General features: G+C 43.2%; 1 protein-coding gene across 1 annotated transcript; it reads right to left on the bottom strand.

The window, feature by feature from the left end:
- Positions 1 to 6,130: 6,130 nt before the first annotated feature.
- On the bottom strand, positions 6,131 to 9,715 carry LOC123670454. Its single transcript, XM_045603948.1, has 2 exons — positions 6,828 to 9,715; positions 6,131 to 6,734 (listed from the first exon to the last, which is right to left on the bottom strand). Exons 1-2 carry the CDS (start codon positions 9,713 to 9,715, stop codon positions 6,131 to 6,133), a joined length of 3,492 nt encoding a protein of 1,163 aa, XP_045459904.1.
- Positions 9,716 to 11,174: the final 1,459 nt, after the last annotated feature.

Raw genomic sequence — 11,174 nt, forward strand, 5'->3', positions numbered from 1 at the left:
AGCATGTGTTGCTTTCTCCATATTTAGTTAGAAGGCGAGAATATGTGAAGTAGATAAACCTGAATATTAGCTTTGTATTATTTCCGAATACAAAGGACGCTTAGATAAAACGACTATGAGAAACAGGAAATGTGTTCCGTCAAATAATTTTAAGATGTAACGTAAAATAAATAAAAGTAAAAGTCACTTCACTTCAGCCTATCGCAGTCAGCTGGACATAGGCCTCCCCAATTCGCGCCAAAAATGGCGTAAATCATGTGTTTTGTCCATTCAAAGTAAAAATAGAAACAATTAAATTTAGCTTTTATAAATATGGTATGTATATACAACCGCTGTGTATGGCATTTGTGGACTGCGGAAGACCGAGATGTGTGGCTCGAACTTGGGGAGGCCTATGTCCAGCAGTGGACTGCGATAGGCTGAAGTGAAATATGGTATGTAGTTATACATACCATTTATATTATGAATTAAAATATAGAAAATTATGTAATTTACTTTAAAAAATTCCGGTGTAGGGTTACAAAATTTTATTATAACTAAGAATAAGCGAAAGTATGTTTTGTAAACTTTCCCTGTAAACGATTTTTAATTAATTTCCAATAAATATTTAAAAAAAGGTATGTGTATATGTTGTTTTCTAATATTTACGGGAATTTCACTCACTATAGTGAAACAAATTTTATCGCGATCTATGATTTTATCGCGACTAATTAAGTTTTTTAAATGCCCGACGTTTTGGATATTGTGTCGTGTGGTGTCGGCCGAGTAGAATAGCGCCACGATCGAGGGATAAATTTGGCTCATTTATTAGGGTCCTGGAGAAGGAAAACTTCATTTGAAACCCGGAATGGGATCTCCGTCAAGCATTCGTGGCATAGCTCTAAAATGCGAAAGACTCCTGCAGCCGAACTGGCTCCACACGCATCGACTTGTCGCTCTTGTTGGCCTAGCCAGTGAGATCGAGAGGGTGGCGCAGAGCTTAGGCAACTTAGCGTTTTCCTGAAGAGTGTCGTAGGCGACACAGTGTCTGTCTGACACTGACTAAATCGTCTGCAATAGACGGATTAAGGCCAATGATGACGTTTCGGATACTTTAGCAACCATAGTCACGAGAGGACTATCGGACTGGAGAAGGATAATTCGCAATAAAATCACAAAAAGTTGTTTTATTATAATTAGTGTATACGATTCAAATCAAACCAAATCAGTTTAAAAATCGAAATAATATGTTTTTAAATTGACATTTTTTTTAATAATAAACGCTTCACACTCAACGGATCCCCCAGTAGGATTTTTTCCTGTGTTGGGGGGGTCCGGAAACACATACAATACACAAACACAACGCCCAGACCACGACTAATATCTATATGGTCGACACAAATGTCTGTCGTGAGCGGGAATCTAACCCGCGACCGCTTCGAAAAATTATAACAAAATATCTACTTTACAACACTTACTAACATATTGAATAATAAAATGTAATAAAAGAAAACTTTTAAAATTAAAATCCATACAATTACTTATATCAACACCCAAAATATACTTCAGTTCATTTTCGAATAACGTAAGCGAATATTCAATCAGACACCAGGCCGACTAAGCAGACTTCGAAGAGGCTACAATGTAATCAAATGAAAACTTGCCGAAAGCGGAGTTCTGCTCTTAGAGTTACTTACATCGAATACTCAAGACACTTATTTCTACCGATGTTACCACTCTAACTTGTTTATCTGATTTGAATTATAGATAACCATCGAATTGAAAAGCCGGTCGAACTTGTTCTATGGGAGTTATTTTTTGTTAAGTTTGAAATGAACAGAAACCTGTGTAGCAAATTTGTAATTTAAGGTTAGGTTTATATGAACATTATATATTAAAAATAGAATATTATTCATGACTTTAAATATCCGAATATATAATGAAGACTTTATTGAAGACAACCATATTTATTTACAATTAATAAAAGGTTTAAAGTAATAGTTACTATTAATTCATTTTTGTGTTCGAATATGTTTTATTTTTTTATAAAAAATATATGGTATATGGTATTTTCTTTGTTTGTTTCCATTTCTTAACATTGCTAAATGATTATACGGAGGATTCTGTTTTTTTTTTCATATTTTTGTAAAGGCTAGGCAGCTAAATAATATTGCTTTCAAGCAGTATTGTGTTCCTGTTGGTGAGTAAGGTGTCTATGCTATGTTATTGTATAGTGAAATATGTTTTTTCAGTTATTACAATTAACGACGCCGCATTGGTGTAGCGGTCACAGCCTTGGATTGTACCCGTTGCGCTGGTGGTTGCGGATTGGATCCCCGCACATGACAAACATTTGTATTGGCCATACAGGTGTTTTCCGTGGTCTGGGTTTTTGTGCAGTAATAGTGGGTCTCCCCACCGTGCCTCGGAGAGCACGTTAAGCCGTTGGTCTCGGTTGTTATCGTGTACACATGATAGCGATCGTTACTCATAGTAGGGAATATATCCACCAGCCCGCATTGGAGCAGCGTGGTGGATTAAGCTCTGATCCTTCTCCTGCATGGGAAAAGACTGAGCGGCTGAAGCGTATTACGATTAAAGTTTAATTTTGAAATATTGATGCTGTCACTGAATAGCTCTACTTAATAGTCTTTAGCTCGAAAAATATAAATGTCAACTTTTTAAGATTTCCTGTAAATAACCTTCTCAAAAAGGAAGTTGCGAATCGGAGTACCAAGATATTTCACGCTATGAAGTGTGCTCCAGTAAAAGAGGCAAATCGTGGGTTTTCAAGAGACCTACACTTCGCCATTTTGAAATAATATATCATCTTTTAGTTTTTTTTAATATGTATGTTTCATGTTATGTATGTGTATGTGACAGAAGTTTTTAAATGTTTTTTTTTACAAACGTAATATTTTTTTTATATCTTGGTATGTTTACGTTAGTATTTGGTTAAATTTTGTGAGGATAATACTAGTACTATATGATACAAGCCTTTTACTAACATACTAGTTTTGATCGTGGCTCCGCCGCTCCGCGATGGTCTGAATTTCAAACGCGCAGATTATCTAGAAAGAATAAATTTTATGAATTTCAGTTTAATAAAAAATATGGTTATCTGTAAAGTTGGTTTACGGGCGATAGTTTAACGTGACAACGTCATAACATAACATGTCCTCGGAGGCATAGGCCAATCGAATGGAAGACAGATAGATGCGGCGCAAGCGTACAATGAGCGTAACGGGACTATGAGTCATCCTGTTTCGTACATGCAACCGGCGTTCATCGATTTATTAGGTGTGACGTCAAAAAATAAAAATTGTTAATTTTGTACAAAAGTATCATAATATCATAATGAAAAGTATTTTTACAATAGAATAAATAGTAATTGAGTTGATAACAAATTTTTAGTAATTATACGCTTCTAATGATACCTCATTTGTTTAAAAATAACAAGTACTTTGGGAGATTTGTGAGAACAGATGGACATACGTTCATACATACATAGACTGCTAAAACTATAACCTTCCTCTTGGCTTCATAGTTGGGTAATAAATGTGTATTAAATGGAACATTGTAGTCTAATCCTGTGGTTTCAATGGTGTCAATTTACATACGTGTCAAATAGTTTGACATGTAAAGATATTGCTTCGCTACTATATGTACCCTGAATGAAAATAGCCGCCTACCAAAACTGTTGATATTCACATTGTTAGTATATTGTTGTAAGCTAATATTTTAAGTGTAGAATAATCAAAGATATCCAATATTAAACAAGTAAATTAATACATGCTTTCCATTCAACAGTTTCCAACAGAATTAATATTTTAGTCTCCGAACTACAGTAACACGATAATGGAAACATAGTGAAAATAAATATCTGTTTGTCTCATATATCAATATATATTATTGCTGTGACTACTGCGCCAGTTCTTAATTCATCAATATTAAATATAATAAAGTATTTGCCATTAAAATTATTTGTATATTCGAAATCGTTAACAATAAGGAATTAATCCCTAAAGCTTTGAGATTAATGTTTCTTTTGCTACGATTATATGCCACTTCAGCCTATCGCAGTCCACTGCTGGACATAGGCCTCCCCAAGTTCGCGCCTAACATTCCGGTTTTCCGCAATCCTTATCCTGCCTACACCGGTATACCCTATATCTTAAGTAGATCGTCGGTCCAGCGGGCTGGAGGAAGTCCCACACTGCGTTTGCCAAGACGCTGTCTCCACTCCTGGACACGAATATATTTATTATATTTTAATCCATTAAACGTATTCAAAAGATGTTTGTTATTACATTGCTTGAATAAATATTATTAAGCCATAATGTAAAATAAATTGTTATTTTTTTTTCGAATATTTCATCAGAGGTAATGGCTACATTAATAATGTAGGAAGCAATACACGAAAAGGTATTTTTATCAAAGAAGAAAGATCGTTCGTAATAACATCAGAATAAATATCTTATGGGCACAATAATTATTGTTATTTGTTATGTATTTTGTAAATAAACTAATTCACTTGCAGAAGTTATCTTTTCAAAAGCGTGAAGTTAAAATAACTGTTGTATTTTCTGAAGTTTTCCAATTTTTGACCCATTTTCTCAATTTTTTATTGCGTACAAATCTACGATTACATACTAAATTTAACTTGAAAATATGCAGTAATATTAGGTGTAAGAATGATGGTATTGTGGACTTTCTTTCTTGAATCTTTAAAGGAAATTTCTATCAGTCATATCATGGTTTTAAGAAAGAATGCCATATAGGGGGACGCAGTGCTAATAAACATTAATTATTTAAAAAGTTACTATATAAGTGTTATAAATATAGGCATCTAAACATGAATATTATAGCATACAAAGCGTATTAGGAAACAAAAAAATTGATTAAATGACCCAGCTGTTCTCGAGTTCTGTACTTAGCAATACAATTAGCGTTTCATTTTTATGTATACACAATAATGTAAGTTGACAGAGTCAAGAAAGTATTAAAAAGAAAAAAGAAAAAAAACCGGGACCGTCATCGATAAAAAAAAAATCGGTACCCGAAAGGCGTCGATGAATAAACAATCTTTGTATATAATGGCCTCTTAATCTAAGTCGCAGCAACGTAATTTAAAGAAAAAATAACATTAGCAATTCAGATTACGTCTCTATCGGGCTTTTATTAACCGTCAAACTGGGGCCGGGCGGGGGTCGGGGCAAATTGACTTTTCAGAAGGTCGCCGTTGATCGCTAAACTCGATTTATCTGACGGGGTAGATGTCATATTTCTCCAGTGATCGCGACTCGGCAATTTGTGACGCGTCATTGTTGTTTTTTAATATATTCTTATAAATAAAATTCTCGTGTCACAATGTTAGTTAATATACTCCTCCGAATATACCGTTTTTATCGTAACCCTTATTAAGAAAAATTGTCTGTCAGTGTAATAAAGTCTGGACAATTTTAAACTTTAAATGACACACAAATATTTTCATACGAAATATTGTCAGTATAGCGTATGTGTATTTTAATACATACTGTTACGTCCGACCTGGAGTATATTGAAAACGAGTGGAAGCGTGATCTCAGGTACGAACGGGATGAACAATTGTCTGCAGTACGCAGAGCTAACACTCAATGTCTTAAATAAAAATCCTACCTTAATTTCACTGAATACTGTTCGGTGAAGCCTCGCCAGGTATAACTTAATTAACATCAAACTATAATTGGCCAATCATTACGTCTAATGCTAATCAATTATACTTAACTGAAGTGGCGGGCTGAAGCAGGAACCAGCAATCAAAATGGCCGTTGTTCGGCGTAGTTCCCTCACGTTTTTCACAATAATTCAACAAGGAATACAAGGAATACAATTTGCTATTAACAATTAAATTACTTCAAACAACAAAGGATGGTTCGATCAACAAAAGGCGATAATTTTTCGCGAGAACGAACAAGTACAAACAAAAGCGTAACTTTTATACGGAGACCGGAAAAACGATGCAAATTTTTAAATTCAAAAGGTGACGAATGACAGCTCATAGATAAAACCATTTCGTAAACTATACTAACTGTCATAGATAATATAATAGTTTAGTGTTGCTACATTTGGTTCATAACATCTACCCGCCTCGGCCAGGACTACCTGGCCGCTAATCAATTGGCAGTCGTGACAAGGTTGATACCGCTCTCTTCAGAACAGAACCGTCCACCCGAACCTCAGCAAAACGGGGCACTCCATCTGCTCCAAAGACGAGGTTAAGAATGCGCCCTCTGCGCCAACACAGTGGCGGTGAGTTAGCGTCCTTAACCAGAACGAGGTCACCAACATGCGGTGGATCAGTCTTGTCAGTCCACTTAACGCGCTGCTGGAGATTATGCAAATATTCCAAATTCCAACGTTTCCAAAAGCTCTGAGTGAGTTGTTGGATCAATTCAAACCGCGAGAGACGATTGAGTTTAACATCAACATAGGGGTATTCCGGCAGGGCGTTCAGCGGCCGTCCAATCAAAAAATGGCCCGGTGTGAGGGCTTCCAAATCGTTAGGGTCTGAAGAGATCGGGCACAACGGGCGTGAATTCAACATGGCTTCAATTTTGCAAAACACAGTTGCGAGCTCCTCAAATGTTAATACGGACTCGCCAATTACTCGTCGCAAATGTGTTTTGGCAACCTTTACAACACTTTCAAAAATTCCTCCCCAGTGGGGGCATGACGCGGGACTGAACTTCCAAGTTATTCTGCGACTAGCTAGTCTAGACGCAATCTCAGTCTCATTAGAGGCCAAAAATTCATATATCTCTTTTAAATAGTTATTTGTGCCTTTGAAGTTGGTGCCGCAATCCGACCGAATCAAGGACGGTAGTCCTCGTCGTGACACGAATCTATCTAACGTCGCAACAAAGGCCTCTGTCGAGAGGGCTGAGACTAGTTCTAAGTGTACCGCCTTGGTGGACAGGCAAACAAAGACGCACAGGTAGGACTTGACCGTTTTACTGTTCCTGAGGGTCGAGGTCTTAACCGAAAAGGGACCTGCAAAGTCTGTCCCAACTCCAGCAAAGGGCCTTGTCTCTGTGACCCGATCCGACGGCAGGTCACCCATGATAGGCTGCATGGTAGAGGCCTTGAGTCTATAACAAGACATGCAGCGAAAGACCACACTACGGATCGTCCTTCGGGCCGATAAAATCCAAAATTCTCGTTGTAAAATGGCCAATAAGGCATTACAGCCGGCGTGGGAGTTCTTGATGTGACGATCAGTCACCAACAAACTCACTAAGTGGCCACTTTTGGGCAACAGGAGGGGATGACGAGCTCCATACGGGAGGTTTGCGTTCCTTAGACGTCCTCCGACTCGCAAAAGACCCGCACTGTCCAAAAAGGGGTTCAGTTTGCAAATGGCTCCAGACAGCTTACATTTGCCTTTTCTCAAAATATCAATCTCATTTTCAAAGTTCTCTTCTTGCACAGAACGAACCCAATGAAGAAGAGCATCCTGGAGCTCTTGTGGCGATAAGAACGCCTCCAAGCATTTGTTCTGTGGGTGTCTACAATTTCTGGTGAAGTGCTTGATCCAAGCGGTGACCCCCAGTAATTTGTCTAATGAGCTGTAGCGATTCATTAGGAAATCTGGGTCGAACGGATGGTCCCGCCGTTCAATCGCAAGGGTTCGCAACCCAGGCAATGTGACAGTATCCAAGGCCGGTGTTCGCGGCCAATTAGATTCTGACCTGGTCAACCACTCAGGTCCCCACCACAGGGAGTGCTCAACCAAAAAGGGGGCCATACATCCCCGTGATGCGCAATCAGCAGGGTTGACTTCGCCAGGCACATGCCTCCAGATTAACGGGGTTTCCGATTTCTGGATCTGAGAGACCCGATTTGCAACAAACACCTCTAAGGTGTGGACTGACGTCTTCAGCCAACATAGGACAATTTGACTGTCAGTCCATGCATAGACTGTCTCAATGTTAACTGACGGGCACAAGGTGGACATGACGTGATTCAAGAGGCGAGCAAGAAGGGCCGCCCCTGACAACTCTAGCTTGGGAATTGTCAAGGTAGTTCGAAGAGGCGCGACCTTGCTCTTCGCCATGACCAATGACACCTTCACTTGACCATCCATGGTCACGGTGCGCAAATATACGGCTGCTGCGTACCCACGTTCCGAAGCGTCCGAGAACCCATGAAGGGACGCTGTATGCTTCCCTGGTGGAAGCATAGCACGGGGCAACGATATCATATTGATAGCAGGCAATGAGGAAGCAAACAGGAGCCAGTCCTTCAAAATAGCTTCGCGGAGTGGCTCGTCCCATCCAAGACCTGCAGTCCAAAGTCTCTGCAGGAAGCATTTGGCCCAGAATATGACTGGGCATATCCAACCATTGGGATCAAACGTTCTCGCGACAGTCGACAGAACCAGCCGTTTCGTCCAAGTGCGAGGCGAATCCAAATCGACGTTGAACGTGAAGATGTCCTGGACTGGTCTGTACTGTATTCCAAGGACTGTCATCATGGTAGGATTGTCACGGTTCTCAAATAGGTGAGGATCCTGCTGGTGGTCATCAGGTAGCCCATCCAAGAGCGCAGGTAAGTTGGAGATCCATTTACGCAATTCATATCCTGCGGAGGCTAGGATGCCAATCAATTCGTCACGCAAAAGGAGAGCCTCTCTCTCCGTGGACGCACCAGTGCATATGTCATCAACATATAGGTCCTCCTTCAAAATGGCGGCTGCGCGAGGAAACGACATACGCTCTCGATCTGCGAGCTCCCAAAGCGAACGTATGGCCAAAAAGGGGCTAGACCGCAGCCCGTATGTGTTCGTGTTGAGTTCGTAGACAAGTATGGGATCTTGCGGGTTTTCCCGCCACAATATCAGCTGGTATCGACGATCATCAGGGTGGATTACCGTTTGCCTGAACATCATCTTGATGTCAGCTACGAAAACGAATTGGTGACGCCGAAACCGCGTGATGACGTCACAAAGGTCCTTAAGCAATTTGGGACCAGAATGAAGACACTGGTTCAAGGACACTCCCGATGTGGTCTGCGCAGAACCATCAAATACTGTGCGCAGCTTGCCACTTGACGGCTTTATCACAGCATGATGCGGGAGGAAAAAATGCTCCGTCGAGCGCCAGTCAAGTTTTGACACAGACATGTGTCCCAAATTCTCATACTCCCGCATGAAGTCAATATACTTCTCTTTGAGTAGCGGGTCCCTGCTCATGCGGCGTTCCATTGCCAACAAACGCTTCTCTGCAGTAGGCCGCGAGTCGCCAAGGGGCGGTCGTACGGCAAGAAATGGCAATCTTGTCATGATCCGGCCAGAACGAAGATAACTGGTGTTGCTCTTGTAGAACCGTTCACACTCCTCGTGTTCCGGATCAGAGCGGGGTGCTTGTGGTGGCTCTTCCACTTCCCAAAATCTCTGCACGGCGTCAGAGAGGGCGGAGCCCACCATCAAAGCCGTTCCAGGTTCAGCAGGAGGGGGAGCCCTCAATACAGGCCCCATCAATGCGAACCCAAATATGGTCCGGAGGGCTACTAAGCCACCTGGCTGCAAAACACGATCCTTACCGAGTAATATTTTGCCCAGTACATCGGCGCCAAGCAACAAATCGACCGTGCCAGGTAGGTCGAATTTAGGGTCAGCCAAGTCCAAATCGGCGGTCAATTTTACCGCATCCGCAGACAACCGAACTTGCGGGTGACTGCCCAAGATGTTCTCCATCACAATGGCCGACGATCTCAGCGTCGGGCGTGGAGAATTTGAAGGCGAGAACTCAAACGAAACGTGGCCCTCAACCGTGGTTACAGGGGCGTTCCCGACACCTCTTATTACATCTGAATACTTTTTAATATTCAGGCCAGTCTGCCCCACCAACCAAGACGAGGCTATGCACCCTTGTGAGCCTGTGTCCAATATTGCTCGGACTACAACCGAGGCGCCCGTCCGTCCCCAGACCCGGACATAGGCCGTGGGCAAGAGGACGGTCTCAAAAGGGGGTGGTGCATAGCGGGGGCAGACGCCAACATCCTAATGTTGGCGTGGCGGCGATCTATCGCCGCTGTCCCGGGACGGCACGTCAAAACGAGGGAGTGGTTTAAACTCGCCCTCCTCTCGATGGCGACTGCCACGAGCCATAGTCGGCGGTTCGTAGCGCCGGGAGCGTCCGTACTGAGGGTTGCGCGGCTCCAAACGGGAACGCTCCGCCAGAGGGGGGGACGGCAATCGTACCGGACGTGCGTCACGGTAATCGTGGTAAATGACTGGAGGTGACCGTGATTGGTCACGAGGGTGCGGTGAGGGCGAACGGGGCACAAAGGTGCGGGATTGAACCCGAGGCCCCCTTCCATACCCGCCCGTGGGGCTGCGCGCCGAATCATATCGGCGATCCACAGCAGCACAATCTGCGTGGCGGGGGGGAGGTGAGCCGGACTCCAAATTGCGGGACTGAGCCCGGTGTCCGCTCTCATACCCGCCCGAAGGCGACCCCGGGTGGTCGCGGCGGCCATTTGCGTTGGCGCACAGCACCTTTAAATGTTGCCCTCCACAAACAGGACACGGGTGCATGTCGGGGCAAGAGCGCTGAAAGTGGTCCCCCAGGCAGGAGAAACACCAGCCTCGGGCCTTAGCAATCCGCCTACGAGAGGCCACATGCAACGCTACAAAGTCCGGGCACTGCATCGTTCGGTGCCCCCGGGACTTACAGAACCGGCAGACCGGTCGCGCAGCCTGCGCGACTGCAAAGCGGGGGGACGCCCTTCCCTTTGGCGCCATTTGAGCAGTGCGCCGTTTGTTGGTGGGTCCGGAGCTTGATAGTCCCACCGGCGCATCCATAACGTCGCCCATGCGACACTCATTCTCCAGGAACGCCAACAATTGCTCATAACTAGGGAGAGGAGATGCCTCATCCCTAGTGTGCGCCTGTTCAAAACGTGCTCTCAGGGACACCGGCAACCGCTTGAGCATAATACGCACCAACCAGTATGACGACTGGTCAACCGGCAGGCCCAAGCGGCTAAGAGCATTGGTAGCTGCAACGAGGGGGTTAAGCATCTTGGTCCTCAACTGGGCGGTATTACTCACGACAGGAATGTCCATTATCTGGTCGATGTGAGCATTGGCCAGACAGCGCTGGTTTTGGTAGCGCTTGGTGAGTAATGACCGCGCGACCGCATAGCTCCCT

Source organism: Melitaea cinxia, chromosome 4 (genome assembly GCF_905220565.1).
Source record: "Melitaea cinxia chromosome 4, ilMelCinx1.1, whole genome shotgun sequence".
Taxonomy (NCBI): Eukaryota; Metazoa; Arthropoda; class Insecta; order Lepidoptera; family Nymphalidae; genus Melitaea; species Melitaea cinxia.

Coding starts and splice junctions, on each gene's coding strand:
- LOC123670454 (XM_045603948.1), bottom strand. CDS start 9,715: ATGGAGAACATCTTGGGCAGTCACCCGCAAGTTCGGTTGTCTGCGGAT. Junction 6,735..6,827: donor GGACTACCGTCCTTGATTCG/GTCGGATTGCGG, acceptor GATTGCGTCTAG/ACTAGCTAGTCGCAGAATAA.